Below are 23,055 nucleotides of genomic sequence, written 5' to 3' on the forward strand. Positions count from 1 at the left end.
AAAAGATTTGGGTGCTGACATGTTTTATCTTGTAACTTCTGCTATATAATTCAGTTAAACATTCTGTTACTGAAATATTGGATAAACGATATTTCATTGGTTTCTGATCTATAAACTTTTTTATATTTTTTTTTTAGTATTTTTCCCCATTTTTAAGAGAAAGTAGAGGTATCCGCCAAAATGTGTTGAATATAGCTGTGCGCAGAATTTATGAAAAAACCTTAAAAAAGTTTAAGAATTTGTTGGAGTTTTATATAATGTCATTTGTTAATAAATGTCAACGTTTTATGGAAATAAAAAATACTTGAAATATGTTCTTGTTATCTTGATTTTGTAACTTTATTTCTTGTGGAAAAAGTACATTTAATGTTTACCTTGTGTTGTCAATATCACCTGTGGCTTTACATAAAGAACATTCTATCCTGTTTTCACCTATTGCAGTTTGTGGGAAATACACCCTCAATATAAAGTACTGGTAAAATTGTTATAGTAGTTTTACAATAAGAATTGTACTTGTGGGCCCAGTATTAAACATGTAAATGGGAAAAGTTGCTCTTCCTAATAGCGGTTGTTTATATGATCATTTTAGGCCCTCGCCTTGATTTGCTGTTGTGTGTATGACAAACAAAATGACCTTCAACTTCAACCGAGTCAAATGTTCTAAATTTAGGAAATTCCTGATCTAAAAACAGATATTGGACAGGGACGTGTGTGTGCGTGTGTGTGTGCGTTTGTGTGTGTGTGTGCGTGTGTTTGTTTTTTTATAGGTCTTTGCCAAGCACATCTTGGTATTGAAGCACTGTTTTATTCTTTTAAAAAGATCCTTTCATAAACATTTGCACACCTTATACAGAACTCTTGTGACGTGTTTTGACATAAAGGGACTGATCTTTTTCTTATCAATAATATGTGTGTGTACCATTTGATCTAGGTATGGACCATGACAAGAATTTGTGTGTGTAAAATTTCTGGGTATATCTCTCTACTAGTTTTTGCATAAACATGTATTTCGTTTACCATTTGATCTATCCAATGGCACCGCAATTATCCAGTAACGCAGAAATGGTTTCAAATTAAATATTCTTAGGCGGTTGGTCCTAAGCTTTTAAGCCACATTATGCATCGGAAATGAATATTTTTTCTTTAGGAGATGGAGCAGATTTGGATTTTAATGATATTGTAATAATGCATTTAAAGTGTTTAAAGCTATATTTTATGAAATAATTTTAAAAGAATAATTTACAATAAAATTATATAATTTCCAAAATCTTATGGTCAATTCTTATAAGATTTATAACATACAATGTTTCTGTTATTTAACAAAATAAAAATTGTAAGAAGGTCTTATTTGTTAACGTTTCGTCGTTGAGCTTGATTTTAAGTAGAAGTCAAAAATTGGGGTCATGTTCATTTCCCCCTCATACGACACCATGCAGTACTGGTTAGTTCAACATGCATTCTCCTTATTTTTGTCCTGTCAATAAAAGGTAGAATTGTTATAAAGTAATTAAAATTTTATCCGTTGATAATCAAGTTCAGTACCCAACACCCGTTTACTTTGTATATAATCTCGTGAGTTAGGGTACAGAAGTTAGACTCCGGCATGATCAAACAATTTATAGGTTTTCATCACAATTAATCCAGATGAAACTGTTAAAACAAATTTAAATGTCATTTTTATCTTTCTAAAATAACACCTATATTTAATTTTATAATTACTTCCTCGTTTGATTTAATACTGTCAAAGGATCGTCGATCATATTGCACGCTGGACATTTAGTTTGCTCATGGCAAATGCGGGAAAATTTTATTTCGTGTGAACTTGTATTGTACATTTATAATAGCTGAAAATAAAGTATTAAGGAAAAGTATAAAGGTAAGGTGCAGCGCATTTTATTTATCTATTTTTATTCATTTTAGGTTTTAAACTAACTATATAATTGACATTACTATATAATAAAACAATGTGTGAAAAAATATTTTATGATTAAAATCACTTTTATCAATAAATAGAATACAGTTCAATCGTTTTAAGTTTAAAAAAACATTCTCTTCAGATTTAAATTAAATTTTACGTTTACATATAAGCATTTTTAATAAATTATATAAACAATCATTGGTATTTGTAGAATTATTCTGGTGATACGATGTCATCTACATATGGAGTACATTTCCGGACAATGTTCGTCGTTATTGTCGGAATCTCTGTGCTTATTTTACTCTATCTTGGAAATATGTTCCCAGATATTTTCTTCGGCGTAAATATTGTGGACAGAAATAATATGTTAAAACATATGGTAGACGGAATGCAGACGAAAAATTCAACTTTAGATAATGAAGTTCTTTTGAAAAAATTTTCAACACAAAGTGATGTAAATGACGAGACAGATTATAAAACGACTACTGGTGATCCACTCAAAACAGAGAATGGATTTAATAAACTATATTCACCGTATATAGATACAAAGTTCCATCTAAATTCGACAGGGGTGATAAAAAATAAAACGATTTTATGGTGGAATCCACCAGGCTGGTTGAAAAATTGGTTTGCTGATTTTAATATGGACCAGTGCGATTATAAAAATTGTCGGGTCTCTTTCAATCAAAATCACTTTCAACAAAGTGACGCTGTCGTTTATTCTATTGTTGATTCAGGTATGGGTCGTAAACCACCGATTCCCGCAAATCTACGGAATCCCGATCAAGCTTGGATATTTTTTACTCTGGAGTCACCAGTGCACGTGAAAATGGAGAAAAGAGAGTTTATGAACCCTTATTGGCAGAATGCATTTAATTGGTCCTGGACTTACAGGACGGACGCGGATATTTTTCATCCGTATGGAACACTTATTACCAAAGATATCGTGCCAAAGAAAAATTATTCTGACATATTCCGGAGAAAAAATAAATCTGCGGCATGGGCCGTCAGTCATTGCCGGACATACTCTGAAAGAGAAAAGTACACACGATTGTTAAACAAGTATGTAAATGTTGACATATTTGGCAAATGTGGACTTAAACCACCGGTGAATTTGAAAGAATACATTAACAATAATTACAAATTTTATCTTGGTTTTGAGAATTCACTTTGTGACGAGTACATGACAGAAAAGTTTTTTAATTATTACAAAATGGATATTATCACAATTGTTAGAGGGAGGGGTGACTATAACAAATACTTGCCAAAAGGTTCTTTTATAAACACGGCAGATTTCTCATCAGTTAAAGCTTTAGCAATGTTTTTACACAAGTTAGGGTCAAATGAAGAGGAATATATAAATTATCTAAAGATTAAGGACAAGTATAAAGTGTTTGAGAGAGATTTCATGTACAGAGATGCAACTTGCAATATATGTGAAAAACTGAACAATTTAGAACAAAATAGAAAAACTTACGAAGATATAAATAAATGGTTAGGATTGTGTTATGCAGCTAACGATTTGAAAGAAACAAAATAAAACTATTAAGAAATTTCCTATACAGTATTTGTTGTTTGTATCTACACCGATATCCATCAAGGAAAAGCAGGCCTCTGCGCATGTTGGGTTGTTCCTAAAGTAGATGGTTGGTTGGCTGGCTGGCTAGCTAGCTAGTTAAAATGAATTAGTACAGTGTGGCCACTCAGTGATCCAGAGTGAAAAACTACCAACACCACCACCAAATTCAAATAGCATTGCAAGCAGTAATATATATTTACATCCTCTAAGCACTTGTCTAAAACAAGATGTTTGTAAAACATGTATGCCCCAAATCGACAGCCAAATTAGTCATGTGGTCAAGTTATTGTAACTGACATTTGACCTAGTGCAAAAAATTAATAGGGGTTATCTACTGGTCATGACTAGTCACTACAGATCATTTTGACCGTAAAGGTTGTGTGCAGCAATTTTATGACAAAGTAATTGCAAACCTTACCAAATACATGCATATGCATAAATTTTATGAACCATGTAGGCCTCCTTAATGACAGCCATTTTGTTATATTACATTAGACCTTGATATGTGTATACCAAAAGCATGTTTAGTTTAATAAAAATATCAACCAAGGTAATTTGAGTTATTGGTCCGAAAAGGTCAATGTGACTGACCGTTGACCCTTAATTCAATAGGGACTATCTACTGGCTAAGACCAATGCACATGTAAAGTTTGAAAATAAAGGGCCCATGGGTTGTTGAGATATGGATCATATACCGTTGTTACCTACAAGGTCAATGTGATCGTGACCTCTGACCCTGAAAATCCACTGAGGTCATCTTCTGACCAAAAGCAATGCATTTGTTTGTTTTATTTTACGCCTTTTTCCAACAGTATTTCAGTCAATTGTGAAGTTTGAAGGTCCATTGGTTGTTGAGTTATCGATAGGCATACAAAGCTAATGTGACCTTAACCTTTGACCCCCTGGCCCGAAAATCAATAGGGGCTATCTACTGGCCAAGACCAATGCACCTATATAGTTTGATGGCCCATAGCTAGGTTTTCAAGTTATTGATCGCAAACCGTTTAAACCTTCCTTGACCCCAAAATCAAAAGAAGTCATCATCTTGCCAAGACCAATGCACCTGTTTAGTTTGAAGGTCTAAGTACCATGAGTTGAGGGTTTTTTTTATTGGAAACCATTTTGGCATTCAAGGTCAATATGCCCTTGTACCTCAAAAACAATAGGGCCATCTTCTGGTCATGACCAATCCCCAAACAAAGTTTGAAGTTCCTAGGCCTTAGCGTTCTTTATTTATTGACGAAAAACCATTTGGTCTACGGACCGACCGACAGAGGCAAAGCAATATACCAAAATTCTTTGAAGGTGGGGCAGAACTAATCGATAGAGCTATAGAATACCCAGCTTTTAAAAGCCACTCAATCACACGATCTAATGTCTGGGCATTTATGGTTGTAAATTCACAGAACACTTGTGCCAAGTCTATATAAATGTCAAGCGACATTCTTGGACGGGGTTCAATTTTAATCCGAGAAAGCTCCAACCTACGTTCTGCGCATGATTTAAATGCAAGTAACATTTCTACCAAATTCTTTTTATTTTCTCCTATCGGTTAAAAATTCCGGGCGGACACGAGATTTTAAAATTCATACATAATTTTGAGTGTGCCCTTGACCCGAGGAAGGTCAAACCTGCGCTATACACACAACTCATTATGCTTATACATCTCTGCCACCTTGCCAAGTCGTTTCGAATTCCTTCCATTTGGTTCAAGTTACACAGCAGACACACAATTGCTAATAGCCGGACCAACGACCAGGTGCATCTTTTATAAATACAATACGCACAGTTTGTTCGTATGTATATTATCGAGCTAACACAGTGTTTTTCAGGGGCTCATTAAAACAACAAGTCCAAACATTTGCACAGCAAATATTCACATGTTCTTGATAATCCCATTAAAATTAAACCAGCCAAGTACCTAGTATGTGCACGTACCTTAGCACTAAAGGATGGGAGGGGTGTACAAGTGAGTGCAGTTAAAGGATTAACAAACATTTTCAGTGATTTTTACTTTCTTTTTTTAATTCTTTTTTTTTACAGTTTTTACATCACATATATCATTTTTCACATGTAAAATATATGTTCAACAAAGTAAAGAGATAGAGAAAGAAAAATAAACTACACACTACCTGAAATGATAGAGCTGGCTCATAAAATTACAAAAATAACATCTCTTCAATGTCATGTAAGTCTATTTTATACACCATACTTTAGCCTTATAATGCTAAATATCTTTAATTGAATTTCCCATCCTACAACCTGAACAAAATTTCATACAATTTTACAGAAAATTTCAAAATATATACTGATTCAAAATGAACAGGGCAGACTACTATCAGACAGCTGATCTTGGTCTGCACTGGTCACGTGAGTATTCAGCTGCCATGAGCAGGCGAAATAATAACCAAATTATAAACTTAAACACAGATTCATAGTTACAGCTTGGATTTTCGCAAAGATATTTTAACTTTATTGACAAAATGAATAGTCTACTTTCAAGACTGTAGGTACATTAAATGCAGAAAAAAATTTATACCCCATTAACACATTAATAGATGACATAGTTTGTATTTGCATTCCCAAAATAACATTGTTTGTAATTTTATGAGCCATTTACATACATTACAATATATTACAATATCACATGTCCCCAATATGTATCAATTTAACTTCATTTACCAATTTTAAAGTAAATTTAACATGTTTACTAAAAAAATCATGATGTAACCCACAGCATAAGAATTTGGAAAAAGTAAATACTTTTTTCTTATTCCTGACAAATTTCTTAACATGAGCACTAATTCACAAATTTCTCAAAGTATTATGTGTATTTTGCAAGATAACACATGATACAGATTTGCTTATATTACAGTAATACATTAAATGCATAATACAAACCATAAACAATACCGCAATAGGTAAGAAAGCTAGTTCCTTACATCCTAAGGTATGTGATGCTAAACTGATTTTGTACAAAGTACATATTTACCTTCAATAAGATTTTTTCCCAATCCAATCCAAACCAAAATATCAATCAAATACAATATTACCACCCCCCCCACACACACACACAGTAAAATCGTGGTTCATCTTCATTGAGCTCACTAAGTACTCATTATCATTCTATATGATACGCTGTGATATATAAAACTTCAATATTTAAAAATCTGTCTTTACAAAAATATACAACAAATGTAGAACTTTATTAGCCAAAAAGACACACAGATTGATATTTAACAGTACTTTAGATAACGTTATGCTCTCTTTTGAGAAGCAGTAGAATTTAGATAAAATTCATTTCTGAAATAAATAGTTTTTCTTAAGTTAAATAAAACATGCAAATGCTATTCATAATTCATTTTCACTAAATTAAACTTTAAACAAAATTTAACAAAAAGGTCAAATTTGGCCTTTATCATTCACTTGGGAAAATAGAAAAGAAAATCAAAACGTGAAAATGGGACTCTCTTAATTTTGGAGAAGAAAATTTTAAGCTTTTTTCTTTTCATAAATGTCCGTGTAATTGAAATAGAGGACCTTTTGGCAATGCTTTATGCAAAATATTTTAAAGTTCTAGACCCTGCAGATTCTCAAAAACTGTTGTGGGTTTTTTTTTCAACTCCTGTGACTAAGAAGGAACCTTTTTTTTACAACTTTGTAAAGGTTCATCAAAGAATAATACCTAAGTAAGTATTTCAAATTGGTTCGAGTGACATATAAAAATTTGGATAACAATCATCTGATTATAAAAGCTCAACTCTGCACAATTAATGCTCAGGGAAGCAAAACCTAGCTGAATATATCCTTATTTAAAACAAAATATATAGATGTAGCATTTTAACAAATCATATTGAAAATGTTAACATGGTCATTAAGTTGTAAACCAAATAAATATAGCTATCAAAAAGAACAGTTTAATTTCATCGTGACTTGTACGATTGAGAACTACATCTATTCTTAGTATTTACAAACACTTACAACCAATTAACAGAACAACACATGCAAAATTTATGAATACATATAACATGTTAAGCAATGTAGAATCTACATCTTTCTTCAACAACAAAGAGTATAGCATTGTCAATGATGTATATACATATGTTTTAATACAGTTAACAAAAGTTTGAAAGACTTGTGGTAATATTTGTAGACATTGGAATCCAATCATCTCCTGCTGCACCAAAACTCACCATCACAAAAAACCCTGAGGGTAATCTGTGACGGGAAGTTTCAGTGAATGGTGATGTCTGTGAACTAGCCGTTTCTAGTAGTTGGTGGTCATCTTCACATCTTGTAGCCGCTGGAAACTTGAATCGAAGTAGAAATACCAGACTGGACAGCAAAATAATTCTGAAATGAAAGCAACTGCAAAGACTGCCAAGACATGGCATCATGGGTAAGAAATGGGACAGGACAGACGATGGCATTTTCACCTATTCCCTTGGTAATAATTATGCTTCGGTGACTGAAGATTCCCATTAACAGCCTTCAGAGTTGTGACAGTTGAAGTGAAGAACTCCTGCCATTTGCAGACGCAATCCTGTAGCAATAATTAATCCTGACGAAGTCCGTTCATCATATATTTAAGCAAGTCCATCTTGCATGATAATGCAATCTTCCAAAGCAGCAACATTTAGAAAATATTTGGAGAAATAATAGATATTCATTCCAGGAACTCAAATAGCAACCAATTTCTTTAAACATAAAATTTGTCCGTCGCGTGATGCTACAAATGCATAGGATTTCACATACGGGACAGAAAGCTTGCTTGTGATATTAACCATTTGACAACTTTAACTAAATCAGCAAACTACCAGCATCTTCTTCTTGAACCCTCATCTCTAGTTGACCTTTTTACTTTGACCAGATAGCTTATGAGCAAATGAATGGTAAAACAAACCTATCTTCCTAATTCAGCTAATGGCTAGTGCAAATCCTCTTCCGTCATCGATGTAGGTGCCCGTATTTGATGTAACTCTTTTATGACTTTTATAAAAATGTCAACAAAGGATGGTTGATTACATGACAGCTTTAAAGAATAGTCTTTAGATAAATAGCAAGCTTTAGACTCATTCAAAACTTTTCCCTCAAACTTTCTTCTTTTTACCATAAGATTACTTTTTCTTCAAGATTTCAAATGTCAATCTTAAATTTATTTTTAACCCATTTTCTTCCTCTGATGTGGTCATTATTAAAGCTGAGCATCTGGATTATTAATAATTTTAATTTTATTGTCTTATAATTTTTTATCTTCTTACAGATTAAAAATTGATTCTTGAACTTGACCATGTGCTTCACCAATTATTAACCATCAAGGACCAACCCGACATCTTATGTAGAACATTATAGAACTTTAACCTAAATGGGTGACAGAAGAATTTTGTACAACTTGGATTCCGCGTGCTTATATGCTTGGCTTGTCTACGCTGGACTTCACCATCTCACCTCTGGACGTGACCTTGCAACTCGCACCTCCTGTGTATCAGAACTCCCCTTATTTTAACCTTACCAGACTAAATGACAATAACAGGACGATAGGACAAGCTTTTACTGCATCTTCCTAGCCTTAAACCATATACAATCGGACTCTTAACTTTTTTTCTTACTCTCCTACTTCGGGCAAACAAGACACGCTACCATGCATTTACGACGGGTAAACTAGCTTTACAGTCAATTTTACTTTCATCCCCAGATAAGGTGACATTCATCTCTTTGAGAAATTCCAGGCATTCAGAGCGATCAGAGAAGCCAATTTCCGGCGCAATGAATTCTACTGGTAAAGTTGGACGATATCTTTATGAATAGGAATAGGTGAAGCATGTGGATGGGGGCCAACAAACAGCCAATGAAAAAGAAGAGAAACAAAACATGTTAGCATTCATAGTATCATAACAACAAACAACAACAACAAAACATATCACAACTTTACAAAACGAAACAAAACCTTAACAAAATATTACCAAAGTGTTGTCATCTACTTACCAAAGACATAGTTACGATTTACTTACCAAAATCGCATTTAAATCAATTCATTTAAATATTTATCTAAAATACATTTAACTAGTTATAATTATCCTCATTACTACTCACCCAAATAATCATTATATAACTGAATTACCTTGATAAATTCATAAACCAATAATTGGTTTAAGAAACCTTAAATTGACCTTCAAAATTTTTTTTTTTTAAATTTATATATATATCGTAATCAATTTTTTATTAAGTGGCTGAAAAGAAAAATGGTCACATTATGGTTATTAAATAAACATTTTTTTTTTCTGATAAAACCCACCTTTCAAAAAATGTAAGAAAGAAAACAAAATAGAGACATCTCATTTCTGTTTCAAGTCATATCCCTACAATAAGAAAGAAATATTTGATTATCATTAATTCTGCACAGCCATCTTACTTTAGAATCTGAAAAATTAAAGTCATTAAAAAATAAAGTTATAATTTACATCAAAGTAAATCCCAATATTGGATACATACGCTTTAATAGCAGCCTTCAGAGCTGACTTTCTAACCCGCCCTACAAACTTGTCCATTAGATATCCAGCCATTTTTGGGGCATTAAGATATAGCTGGAAAAACTTATGGTAATTACTTAAAGCCCAGGCTGATCTTACATGGAGGGCATGTTTGATACACTCATCCTTTCTATCCTCCTTACTGAGATCTGTCAATGCAGTATTTAAATCTGAATTAATAGTTAAGGAGAAACTACAGTGAATTACGATATTACTATTTCTTTTGGTTTTCACTTATCAATAACACTAACATCCATACTGTAAAGGTCATATGGCCACTCTCAAGCTTTATTAAAGATGCCTCAGATGCAGGAAAGACACATGATTAGAACCACCAACATTCTGTAAGCTACCTGGATAGATTCTTCACCTGAACGAACCCAGTCGCTGGCAGGTTTCGAACCAATAATGGCGAGGAACAAGTGGTTTGGAGTCAATTATCTTAACCACTCAGCCACCAATGTGTAACATATAATGTGTCATGTTTTATTGCAAAAAACATACATGCATTGCAAAGATGTTTCAGAGAGAGAAAAACAAAGCACAACTTTGCACAAAAGCTAAATCACAACTGTCCTGTCTTTGTCAAAATGAGACCGTTTTCACATATCTACATTGCTGATCGATAATAATTCAAAGTTTAAAAAAAGTTCCATTTGGTAAACCGACATATATTTGATTGTAAAGGATACCACCTAAATTGCTAGTGTAGATATAGTAAAGTATTCTGTAAGCTGTGAATTCCTGTCTGTTACCACTATGTCCTTGTTTATACAAGTTCTTCAGCTGTGTCTGGCATTGATTGTATTCCTCATGATCCCCCTGTAAAATATCATATTACATAATTTCATCTACATTTTTGTATCATAAGTATGTTACTTCACAACACAATGAATAAGCCTACATTCTTTTTGTGATGTTCAAGGGAATTTAAATAAATGATCAAAATCTACAATTAAACTTACCCTTTATTTAGGTTTAATCATGTTATTAATTAAAGAGAATGGGAGAAAAAAAAACTCATTGCTTATAATTAAATATGTTACAAGTAGGAAATGTAGAACTGAACACTAACCTTCTCCATAGCTATTCTAGCATGGGTTTCATAAACTTCCACCGTGAATTCATCCTGTATACCTTGAACCTGAAAAAAATTATTACATGAACTTATAAATAAAATATTACAGAGTATAAATCATTAAAATAGTTCATACAACTACAAATAATTGTGAAACAAAAACCAAATTTTTTAGGAAATGTTTCAGTCCAACTAAAATGAATAGTAGTCTTAACTATTTCAACTATTTAAAGGATATTAAGTTATGTCAAATATTTTAATGAAATCTTCAAACAATAAAGATATATTGTCTCCATAATCTTCTGGTTGATACTCAAAAGAGATGTAACATAGAATGTCATTTGATTTAACAAACATGAATATAGACAAAAAAAAAACAGAATAAAATGTTCCAGAACAAAATATCATACTATTATTTTACGAAGAGTTTTAAGTTTAGAAATAATTTCTTGCAGAGACAATTTGCTCTTTAAGACAAATATTTTGGAAGTATTGTTTATTAAAATGCACACAATGCTTTTGTAAACTAAAGGCTGCAGATATATAAAGCTTAACTATTAAATGTTAAATGTTCACTTACTGTAAGATCTTGTCTTATAGTTTTCATCTGTTCACAAGCATATCTGTAATCCATTTTGGAGGTCCAGTCATTTTTCACCATTACCAATGATTTCTTTAGCACTTCTTTAGGACGGATTTTGCTTGCATCAGGAGGCTATTAATACAAATGATCATCACTATAATAATGAGATTCCTGACAAAATATTCTAAAAATTTGCTTCCATCACATTAGCAGTTCAAACGGAACAAATTAGGGAGGGGGTGGGGAGAATGACCCTATTTTATGATGGGTGTTATGAATGTCATGAAATATGTTAGAAGTGGAAATACATAAAACAATATTATGAGCTAGCTTTCATGTGTGGCCTTGTAAATACTCAGTAACAAAAAAAAGAGAATATCATCTTTAACTCATGAGTAATTATGTAATCTACATGAAAGTATAAATGAATGTTTTATATACATACCCCTGACATTCTTAGATACTGTTTTTCAAGATCCTGACAGGTTCCTATGATATGATAACTGCTCCAGTCCATGTTGCTATCCTCATCCGACTATCAACAGAAAATAATATAAAATTTAACCACATAAGTTACATGCTTTTTACAACTAACATAGTAGTATAGTACACACACAATGTTTTGATACCAGACTGTTTTATGCACTTTGTAAAGAAAATTTCATGACCTATCAACCATCTTAAGAAAATAATTATATTTCCAAGGTGCCTATGACATTTGTCAGTCTTGCCCAAGAATTTTATAGCAAACTTATTTTTTGAACATGTTTTCATTAAATCATACCATTTATTTATAACTCCATTTTAAGACATCCTTCTATTATCTTTATTTAACATTATCTTTAACAAACTCATACTAATTAAAGAATAACCTGATGTATAAGCTTCAATACTGAAAAATAAACTGCAAAATAAACTTACATCATTAGTGGCATTAATTGAAGACACGGCAAAGTTAAGCCTTTGTTTAGGATGAGACTTGTCCAACTGATTGCCAAATCTCTTTGCTCTTGACATCAACTTCTCTGAAGATTCCTCACTGTTCTCAACTTTAAATTGGGGGAATCTACAAAAACATATTGTATCAAAATGATAAATCTAGTTAAAACCAACACATGCACCTTTTTATTACATCTTGTTACTTTTTGAATACAATTCCATTATACATGGTGCTCGTAAAATTGCATATTTATTAAGTATGTCAGAGAAACTTAGCTTACTTTTTTCCTTTAGGTGACTTGTTTTTCAAGTTCTGTTGTTTGTTTTGTTTCTTCTTCCCTAGGTTTTCGTTGGCTGGGTCTCCTGAACCTCTTCTAGTTTTGCTAGGAGTACCCCTACCTCTACCTCTGTCTTCCTTTCCACGACCCCTTCCACGACCAAACTTGCCTCGTCCTTTTGGATGCTCTACATTAAGGGAGTAGTAATCTCTTGAGGAACGACTTGATAATGAGCTACTTCGGCTACGGCTTCTACTGTGTGACCTTGACCTCCTACGCCTGTGTCTACCAGGTGAAGACATTCTTCTACGTCTACGTTCAGGTGACCTTGACCTAGATCTTGAGTATGACCTAGAAGGGGATCTGCAAGAAGCACAAAACTGTAATTATTATAAGAAAACCTTTTTTCATGCCTACATTTCTTAAATAAACATTGCAGTACTTTTATTAACTATTTGAATTTTGGAAAATTCTTCACTCACCTAGAGTAAGATCTTGATCTAGATCTGGACCTAGAGAATGACCTTCCCCTTGAAAATGATCTTCGACCTCTGCCTCTCTGGCCTGGAGTTCCTCGCCCACGCTGAAAGCGGCCACGTTGTCCACGCATGTTCATTTGACGAGCATTAAAACCTCTTCCAGACCCTGCTGTAGAAATACACATGATCATTAGCATGAATCATTCTACATAGACAAAGATGAAGTTTCAAATATTGAACAGAGCTTAAACTGCAATCCACATGTCGCAGTATGTGAAATATTAATTAGTAAGTATTCAGTAAATGCACATTTAGGGCCAGCAAAATCTGACATTGACTTACTAATCCGTTTTATCTAAAACCTTTTTTTACTTGTCCATATGATATTTATGAAGTAAACTCTGTAGAAATTTTCCTTGTCCTTACAGGCTGTGGGTTAATTTGGGAATACTGACAACCTCTGTTACATTGTATGACTAAATTTAACTCTCAAACTTTATCCATAAATATATCAATATTCAATAACACCGTGTTCCTCCAATTTCTCTTTAAAAGAAAATGATTACAGGGTCATTAAATTTACTAAATTTACTTAATCTGTTAATGTGAAAACATCCAAATAATCAGATACTACTATAGGCGTTTGATAGAATCTGATTTGACTGTTTACCTTGTGTCATTCCCATATCAGGGGATTTAGTTGCACTGCTTGTTGGCTGGGGATCCCATCTACTTCTTTTTGTTTTCGGTGTACCTCTATCCTGTACCATGCTGCTATTTGGTGTACTGAAAATGCAATATTACACATTAAAATACACTTTTTATTAGCAATTCAATTCTTAAATAAACATTTTAGTGTGTGTGTGTTTTTAAGAGTAAAATTACTATCATTGTTTTCTTTTTAGTTGTATATAGATCTAATTATCTATACAATCAGTCATATTCAATGAAATATTCTCATATTCTCATGATATTGACAGTATAAAAGTCCATCATGGACAGATTTCTTGTCATAGAAACTGGAATACATTTTGAGCTTTCATGAGCCATTTTCTACTATAAGCACAGTCATTACAACAATACATTTATGTATTATTAATCTTACAATGGAAGGGGTTCTACATCCCAGTTAGTTGTAAAAGCTTTTCCAGAAGTGAATGCATCTGTGAGTTTCTCCTTTAAGATAGCTTCCATACGATCCTTGTCTGGGTCATCTCTAACACTTGAAAATGCCTTCTGTACCCAGTTCCTGAAAATTATGTAAAATCTTAAAATTTCAGATAAATCTTTTTTTTTCTTCATTTTTTTATCTCAATTTCTACCTAAATCCAAGAGATTTCAATTTCAAAAGGGAAATACTTTTGTAATATATTTTGTGAAGAATGACATATGCCAAATAATTTTACCTTGTTTCTTTAACTTTTTATAGTTTTTTTGCCATGGTTAACAAAAAGAAGTACTGGCTATGTTCAGGGTAAATTGATTGCCATACTTTAATTAACAGATGTTAAATTACTTTTACTTAGTCATACACACCTGGCAGTATCTGGCATCATAAAAATTCTTAAATAAACATCAGAGACGCATCACTATAAAACCAACATAATGGGTTTTCAACCAGCATGAATCCAGACAAGCCTGCGCATCTGCACAGTCTGATCAGGATCCATGTTGTTCGCTTACAAACCCTATAACAAGTAGAGAAGCTGATAGCGAACAGAATGGATCCTGATCAGACTGCGCGGATGCGCAGGCTAGTCTGGATCCATGCTGGTCGCAAACACACTGTTGGTTTTGTTGTGACGCGGCTCATTTATAATTTTACTCACTTGAGAGCTGGTGGCCATTCTCCAGCTGCTTTTTCTGCCAAATCACCCTCTTTCTTACTAAAATCAGAGAGAAATGGGATAATTTATAAAAATAATCTTAGGGAAGGATATAAGTTTTATGCCTAACACACAAATTTTTCCAACACATTTCACATAATTTGAACAAAATGAAGTTGTAATAAAGGAAATGTTTTCAATTCTTATGTTATAAATAGAATCATTTTACTTCATACAACTGTCTCTTATTGTCTCAACTGTAATTGAAATAAAAAACTTATCCTGTTTTGTTATGTACAGCCAACTACGCTTATAACGAACTCAATGGGACATTTAAGCATTGTTCGATATATCCCAAGTTTGTTAAAAGCAAAGTAGCAACACTTTGCCGACTTGTTAGGGTGGGCAAATTTGTTGTGAAAAAGCCATATCTGTCATTGGTGTAATCAATATTTTACGGCAGCGGTAATTTAATGTGGGGCATTTTATTGAACAATATATTATGTACATGTATTTAGACATTGCTGATCATTAGGTCTACAAATTTAATCTAAAACTTACTTTGTTTGGTCATTTGACTGTTCATTGTTCTCAGGTTGTTTATTTTGTGGCATGTTTTGCACAGCAGGCTGGTTTGGCATGTTATTTGGAAACCGAGGTCGTGGACCTGAAGGACTGTAGAACCTCTGCTTATTCTCAAAGTTCGGTGGTGGACCTTGATTGTTGAAATTTCCTCCATTTTGCTGCATTTTATTTCTTTTTGGTATGCTGAATCTTATTCCTCCAGCACCAGGGTGCTGACCTGTAAGTGGTTATCAATTTATCATACTTAAAATATCCTTCAGTAGATGTTTTAAACAAATACATCAAATAAGATTGCTAGAAAATAATCTAATAATGGTGACCATAGGACAACTTTCCTTACAAAGACATGATTAGTCAAATGACAAGATGTTTACAACTCACCCATATTATTTCCATGCTGAAATCTTGGCCTAGAGTTCATGAACCTTGGATTAAATCCCCTTGGATCCTGTCCATCATGTCCTGGATGTGGTCCTTGAAAATGAGCTGGTCTACCAAATCCTCCTGACTGCAATATTAAAAACAAAACCTGAATACTAGTATTTTTAAGAGTTCCAATTTATTTTTTAACATGTTGAGATTTTAAGAAGCAAATTAAATATTTACATGCAATTCTAGAAACATTCATAGATCAAAACATCTCCCTGTAATTACAATATACATGTGTCTTCAGACATTGAAATATGCCACTATTAATAGTTATATCAGCTGGCAGATTGACAATATTTATATAGCAGGGAATTCCCCAGGCGCTTTTAGCGCATCGGCACCGATGCGCTAAAATTTCAGAACAAGAAATCCAGATGCGCTTAAAAGTTTCATAGCGCTTTAAAAAATGACCGATATCCCTTTCTTTTGTGTCTATAAGTTAACCCCAAATTAGCCCCATTTAGCCAAATAAACAAGCCAATATACATGTCCTGTGTAGATAATTACCCGAGGCGTATACAAACCCGATACACTGATTGCCTTTCGACTGTGTGACGTCACAGACACCTGTCATCGATGTCTGCAGACGACTGTTGGTGCACTTTCAGGTGTTGTCAATTACCGTGTATTGAGATGGGTGCAATTAAACGCGGCATGTGTGATATTTACATGTTTCAGGTAGGTGTAATAACTTTTATTGCTTTGATAATATAATTGGCATTAATTGACATGCGATATAACAGTTTGATATTTAGGTTCTTTGTCTTAATATAAGTGTAATGTTCAATTTCATCTTTCACTTTCTTATGATCGTTACGTCTAAGCAGTACTGTAGTATTAAGATTTCAAAAAAATAATATGTCTAACACGAATAAGGGAAGCCTAGTTCACTATCAATTTTAAGAGGTTTTTTTGTGAGCAATGTCGTTGAAACTGTCTCAGGATCATTTTGCTTTTTTTTTACTCTTGAATTAAACTGCATAGATATTCAGAAATAAATTTGGTTGATGGCTACTTTAACATTGAAAATATTTACGACTGTTGATTATCAACTTGCAAATGATTGAAAACAACAACAAAAACTTTACACCAACAATCCCACTTAGTGACAGCCAATTGGTCATTTTCTTTTTTAATTAAAAAAATATCTTGTAATCTGTTTCTGTTCATTGAATCCCCAAAATGAAAAAAATATTAACTTTGCAGGCCCTCTTTATTCGAGCCTGTTCATGGACAGCTTTGTGAAGTGCAATCTACTGTCCTACCCCTTAGCATTGGTTTGTCAGGACATACAGGAGCTGGCCTGCAGGCACTTTGGTGTAGATATGGAGCAGTGCCGCAGCCACTGGCACCAGGTACGTGCCAGTCTAAAGGGGACTGATCAGTCAGCCGACCAGACCATGACCTGGATTACTGGCAACCTTTCTACCAGTCATCCAGCTCTTTACAGAATTGCTGCTGTGGGTCTCCTCCTCCCAACCTCTACTGCAGGTAAGCATTATTAAATTCATTCATTCTTGAACATTAATGAAATTCCAATGACAGTTGCAGATGTATAACACTTTGCTAGATGTTTTTCAACATTTCAAATATAAATTTTTTTACTTAGTTAAGTTTAAACAGGCTGGAAGTTTTAAATTTTCAAATATTCACATCAAACAAACAATATAAATATAAGACATGAGGTTAACATAAATGATTACTTTCATTTATTAATTTCAGATTTTGAGCGAGGATTCAGCTGCCTGAAGAGAGTTAAGACTGAAAACAGGAATTGTCTCTCTGTTAAAGTTCTAAACTATCTTCTTGCCGTCTCCCTGTAAGGACCCCCATTAGAATCTTTCAACTTTGAGAAGGCAGTCAAGGCATGGAAGGACAACAAACTAGAAGACAGGCCCTCTTTTAATGATGTTATTGAAGAAAAAAACAACTGAAATATACTCATTTAAATAGGACACACACATACATATAAATGTTGATCACATTTTGTGAACTTGTGTTTATATATAATTGTTTATTTATTTGAATTGTTGGAAATGTAAAAAGTAAATAATAAAAATTAAGAAAATGTTTATCAAGTGAAAAGCTTTCATTATTTGTTTTAAAACAGCCCACAGCAGTATCTTGACACCTTAAATGGCAAAAATTTTCGACACGCGGTATGGGGGTCAAGACCCCCTCCCGCACCCACCCCCGTCTTATTAAAAAATTGTAGCGCTTAAAAAAAATCCTGGGGAATTCCCTGATATAGTTGTTATTGACAGCAGAATTAGTTTTTCAAACATATATAATAATGAAAACCATATAACAAGGAACACTTACCCACATGCCAGGTGGACCGTTGTTTTGCTGCATCCCACCAAAAAACCTAATGCAATATAAATTCAAGATATATTTTTTCGTTTCATTGTTATGAATATCTTACAGTTTTTTTTGTTGTTTTCTTTTAAGTAAAATGTAAATGTTTAAACTAAATTATAACTACTGTGTTTCATTTCCATAAAAGTTAAACCTCAATAAAATCGAACAGAGGCCATAACATAATAATAATAAATCTCAAATCCTCTACAGAATAATAAAAGTGTTATTTACTGGTATGTAATCATTTTCAAGTTGTTATTGCGTAGAAACCAAGCCATACAAATTCCAACAAAATAATAATCCTGTTTGTCCAAAATAAAATATATAAAGTACACATACGGTGGTTGATTGTGCATGTTCTGGTTCTGCTTAAAGTTGTTATATTGCTGATAGTACATTTCTTGTGGAGACATTTCTGGCCTGGGTGGCATTCCTCCACCATTTAAGAAGTTACCTCCACCACCATTCTGCATTGCATCTGATTGCTGATTTTGACCTTTCTTCGGGGATACTGCTTCAAGGGCCTTTCTCGCTGTCTCCCATATTGGGTTATCAAACACTGTAGGATTTTCCATTTCATTCATTTCCCGATTCTACAAAATAGAAAATTTCACTTGAATGAATTCTTATAAAATAGATAATAGTATGCAATATACAACAAGAGCACGGCTAGTGCCTTTTTTATTATGATGATAATTTAGAACATGGACCTTGCCAACTGATGACTTGATGAAGTATCTCATAATAATTTGTATACTTAATTGTGCCCTATGTTGAAGAAAATTGGCAGAAACATTCAATGCATTTTGATTTTTAAAAATATCCAACAGGTTTCATTCCTATTGGGCATCTGAGACTTCTACTTAATCAGAAGAAGGACAAAAAACAATGTAGGGCACAAGACGGTATGTGCAAATGAATTTTTATAGTTTCTCTGAAATTCCTGACAACTTCATCGTCGGATACCCACGGCCAAACCATTATCATTCATCAGCCGTGGGATTTTTTGCCGATATTCAGTCGATTAGAGGTGTGTCAAAGGCAGCTATTTCATTGGCTGCCTCACGATTTCATGAGGCGATTAAAACCAATCAAAACGCTCGTTCTGTACGACGCTCGGTATTACAGACAATATTGCGACAACCATAGACGACGTAAAAAGTTTAACATCGAAAAATTAAACGATTTCCAGCAAGAAAGTATAGATAATTTACTTTTACAGCGTGATTTTTCCTTTATGATTGATATCTGCTTGCAGAAGAACTAATTTGGCGATAGTTTTTGCCAATGATTTTAGCAAGACACGTGCAACAGTTTTTAACCGTGGGCGCTGCCATTTTTTTTTTCTTATTGTTTTTTACCTCCGCTATTGAAGAATATAGATTTGTTAAACGCGATGTCATTGGTAGATATTTTACGCACCTGTTGCTGTATATCGACGCAAATCGATTCATTTTACCCATGGTTGATTGCATGTTATGTGACATGTTTATCAATCGTGGGTATCCGACGATGGACAACTTTTCACAAAGCATTCTGATTCTCAGGACCAAGTGCTGTTAAAGCACATCTACTTCCTGAATGTAGGACAAAACCCCACCAGTTAAAACCCCACCACTCAAAATTTTATAGAGTGGACAAAACCCCACCACTACATTTCATAGAGTGGACAAAACCCCACCACTAAATTTTACAGAGTGGACAAAACCCCACCACTTCAGTTTTATAGAGTGGACAAAACTTTCTTGTAAACATGTTAAAAAACAAACAATTGTGCATCAGCAGAAACTCAAAATAATGTGTGAACAACTCATCAATAAGGAGTTACAGTTTGTAACACCTTTTTGCAATCAAAACATCAATAAATAATCTGTTTTGTTCTTCAGGAATTTGGATTAAGTTTTTTTTGTACAGTTTGTAACACCTTTTTTGCATATTGCACATGCAAGATGTACATGCATTGTTAATAAAATTGTTCATTCTTATATTACACAAATGTTATATTGAAATTAAAAAATAAAATGTGAAAAAAATGTGTGTATTATATATATTATACTTCATCAAATCTTGCCCAATAAGTGGTGGGGTTTTGTCCACTCTGTGAAATTTAGTGGTGGGGTTTTGTCCACTCTATAAAATTTAGTGGTGGGGTTTTGTCCACTCTATAAAATTTTGAGTGGTGGGGTTTTAACTGGTGGGGTTTTGTCCGTCTTCCCTACTTCCTATGTCATGTGACTAAATACATGATGTGTAAGCTTGCAATACAGTGATCAGAAAGTAATAGGTGCTGAAAATTACAACAACCCATACATAATGAATTGAATAGGCTTGTAACACAGTTATAATACCCTCATTCCGTTTTACCAGAGTGAAAAATTATGTTGAAAAACTGGCTTGGCTGCCAAGCTAATGCCTTTAAATGGAAATCGTATATTTATTCATAATTTTCAATAATAATCCATGACGATACCGGGACAATATCAATAGACTAGATCAGAGTGTGAGAGGGAGTATATGACTTGTACTATTTCATTATAATTTTCTGCTTTTTATGTTGGAAACGACATGTGAACGAAGCGAAATAATTTATCAGAAATATTGTGTCTAAATCCAGGGCTACAGTGAAATATTGCAACTAATTATTACGGAATATTGTTACAGAAATAACAAATTTAAGCATTCCACTGTACCTGTAAGTCGGAGAGAACCATAAGCAGCGTTTATTTTGTCGTTTTGCGCGTTAAATAATTCTTTAATCAAATAAAAATGGCTGCGTAAAATATTTCTGCCACTCGGAACACCTTGCCGATTATCTCAATCACAAATTTCCGGTAATTTCCGTGAAGGATCGGCAAGTAAATTTACGCATTCACCATTATTACCGAAAAGAACCGAAAAGAACATCTCGCAGGAAGTTTACCATTTGAAAATGTTAACATTCCACCACCCATGTTCACTCATTTTACAATTAAAGTACATGCATTGAAAATTTGAAATTGTATTTTGAAAAAAAAATAAAAAAAAAAAAAAAAAAAAAAAATAAATAAATAAATAAATAAACTTCTAAGTCCCAGGTACAATCTGTAATATCAGCGAAGTTTACCATTTGGAAATGTTAACATTTTTAGTTGTGAAACCACCACCCCTGTTCACTCATTTTACAATTTAAGTACATGCATAGTCATACAAATTTGCAAATTTGAAATTGTATTTTGAAAAAAAAAAAATAAATAAATAAATAAAATAAATAAAAAAAATAAATAAATAATTATTTATAAATAAATAAATGAAATAAATAAATAAATAAATAAATAAATAAATAAATAAATAAATAAATAAATAAATAAATAAATAAATAAATAAATAAATAAATAAATAAATAAATAAATAAATAAATAAATAAATAAATAAAATGCAAACTCTGTATCCTCACTGAAATTGAATACCCCTCAGAAATGAGTTTCTTAACCTAAGATACTGTACTGTATTTACAAGTTCAATATGTGGCATATGGCATTGATTATATAAAAAAAAATTAAATTGTCATTAAAAAGAAACGTTGTGTGGTTCCCAATTTGGCATGTTTCAGTTTTAATAAAAAAATGTTGCATGTGAACATAAAGCATATAGATTTTATTATTTAATGTACACGATATGGCTTTAGTTGTACAAAAATTGCAATATCAACATTTTAGCATATTTTCTGTGATGCATTGCATCAATGAATTATCTTTATCTTTTTCGTCGTCGGATATTCACGGCCGGACCATATGACATGTTAATCAACGATGAATGTTTTATAAGAAAAAAAGCAATTTGATTGATAGAATGGCTTGATTGGAGCATATTTGTCATTCTACCAGCGGAATTAAGGTGGCGTGCAATATGAATGAAAATTAATTGTTTAGTTTGGTTATATTTTCTTGGTTTTATTGAAAATATAACCATAACATTGAAATAAACATTTTAAAAGATAATTTATTCACTTAGCACTATATACTTGCCTAGAATTTTCAATTTAGATAAAAGAGAATTAAAATAGAAAACCCTGAATTAGACACGGTAATAACACTTGATGATGCGATGACACGTTTGCGTTTGTACGAAGGGGAATCATGAGATGAAAGAATGATGAAATAACGACATGACAGCCAATTGTTAGTATGCATGTTTGGCTTTCCAAAAAAAAAAAAAAAAAAATTTTTTTTAGAAACTGTGTTTACCTGTTTCAGCTTTGTTTCGGTCGATATGGCTCTACAACTAAACACATGGCCAAAATGTGAAAAAGCCACCGTTTAGTAATGGTGTTTGTCCAAAACTGTCTATAAATAACACAGTTATCGCACATTTAAGAAATTTAATTATTTGACCTTCAAGGTCATTGCCGTTTCAAAGTCAAAATACCGAATTATTCAAAATGTCTTTTTTGTTATTAAGTGATGTTGCCTTGTCCATGAATAAATCAATTAA

At 32.9% G+C, this 23,055-nt stretch overlaps 3 protein-coding genes across 4 annotated transcripts; 2 read left to right on the forward strand and 1 right to left on the reverse strand.

Moving 5' to 3' along the window:
- The first annotated feature begins 1,786 nt into the window (after positions 1-1,786).
- On the forward strand, positions 1,787-4,036 carry LOC132746746 (alpha-(1,3)-fucosyltransferase C-like). Its single transcript, XM_060735996.1, has 2 exons — positions 1,787-1,876; positions 2,130-4,036. Exon 2 carries the CDS (start codon positions 2,148-2,150, stop codon positions 3,456-3,458), a length of 1,311 nt encoding a protein of 436 aa, XP_060591979.1. The 5' UTR covers positions 1,787-1,876; positions 2,130-2,147; the 3' UTR covers positions 3,459-4,036.
- A 1,465-nt stretch (positions 4,037-5,501) lies between these two features.
- On the reverse strand, positions 5,502-21,428 carry LOC132746752 (leukocyte receptor cluster member 8 homolog). Of its 2 annotated transcripts, none has more exons than XM_060736003.1 (17): positions 21,276-21,428; positions 18,925-19,178; positions 18,547-18,592; positions 16,177-16,303; positions 15,772-16,012; positions 15,214-15,270; positions 14,490-14,633; positions 14,055-14,170; positions 13,388-13,550; positions 12,909-13,268; positions 12,610-12,754; positions 12,134-12,223; positions 11,686-11,820; positions 11,103-11,171; positions 10,720-10,849; positions 9,990-10,197; positions 5,502-9,293 (listed from the first exon to the last, which is right to left on the reverse strand). In XM_060736003.1, the coding sequence occupies exons 1-17, from the start codon at positions 21,294-21,296 to the stop codon at positions 9,134-9,136; spliced, it is 2,466 nt and encodes an 821-aa protein (XP_060591986.1). In that variant the 5' UTR covers positions 21,297-21,428; the 3' UTR covers positions 5,502-9,133. The 2 variants fall into 2 exon arrangements, with proteins under 2 accessions (XP_060591986.1, XP_060591985.1); XM_060736002.1 differs by having other exon boundaries at positions 13,388-13,553.
- Positions 16,767-18,124, forward strand: LOC132746747 (uncharacterized). Its single transcript, XM_060735997.1, has 3 exons — positions 16,767-16,902; positions 17,431-17,715; positions 17,947-18,124. Exons 2-3 carry the CDS (start codon positions 17,454-17,456, stop codon positions 18,045-18,047), a joined length of 363 nt encoding a protein of 120 aa, XP_060591980.1. The 5' UTR covers positions 16,767-16,902; positions 17,431-17,453; the 3' UTR covers positions 18,048-18,124.
- Positions 21,429-23,055: the final 1,627 nt, after the last annotated feature.

Source organism: Ruditapes philippinarum, unplaced genomic scaffold, assembly GCF_026571515.1.
Source record: "Ruditapes philippinarum isolate M1 unplaced genomic scaffold, ASM2657151v2 ctg6136_1_1_1_1, whole genome shotgun sequence".
In the NCBI taxonomy this organism is placed as follows: domain Eukaryota; kingdom Metazoa; phylum Mollusca; class Bivalvia; order Venerida; family Veneridae; genus Ruditapes; species Ruditapes philippinarum.

Coding starts and splice junctions, on each gene's coding strand:
- LOC132746746 (XM_060735996.1), top strand. CDS start 2,148: ATGTCATCTACATATGGAGTACATTTCCGGACAATGTTCGTCGTTATT.
- LOC132746747 (XM_060735997.1), top strand. CDS start 17,454: ATGGACAGCTTTGTGAAGTGCAATCTACTGTCCTACCCCTTAGCATTG. Junction 17,716..17,946: donor CCTCCCAACCTCTACTGCAG/GTAAGCATTATT, acceptor TATTAATTTCAG/ATTTTGAGCGAGGATTCAGC.
- LOC132746752 (XM_060736002.1), bottom strand. CDS start 21,296: ATGGTTCTCTCCGACTTACAG. Junction 12,755..12,908: donor AAGTCACCTAAAGGAAAAAA/GTAAGCTAAGTT, acceptor ATGTTTTTGTAG/ATTCCCCCAATTTAAAGTTG. Junction 9,294..9,989: donor CTGAAGGCTGCTATTAAAGC/GTATGTATCCAA, acceptor CTATTCATAAAG/ATATCGTCCAACTTTACCAG.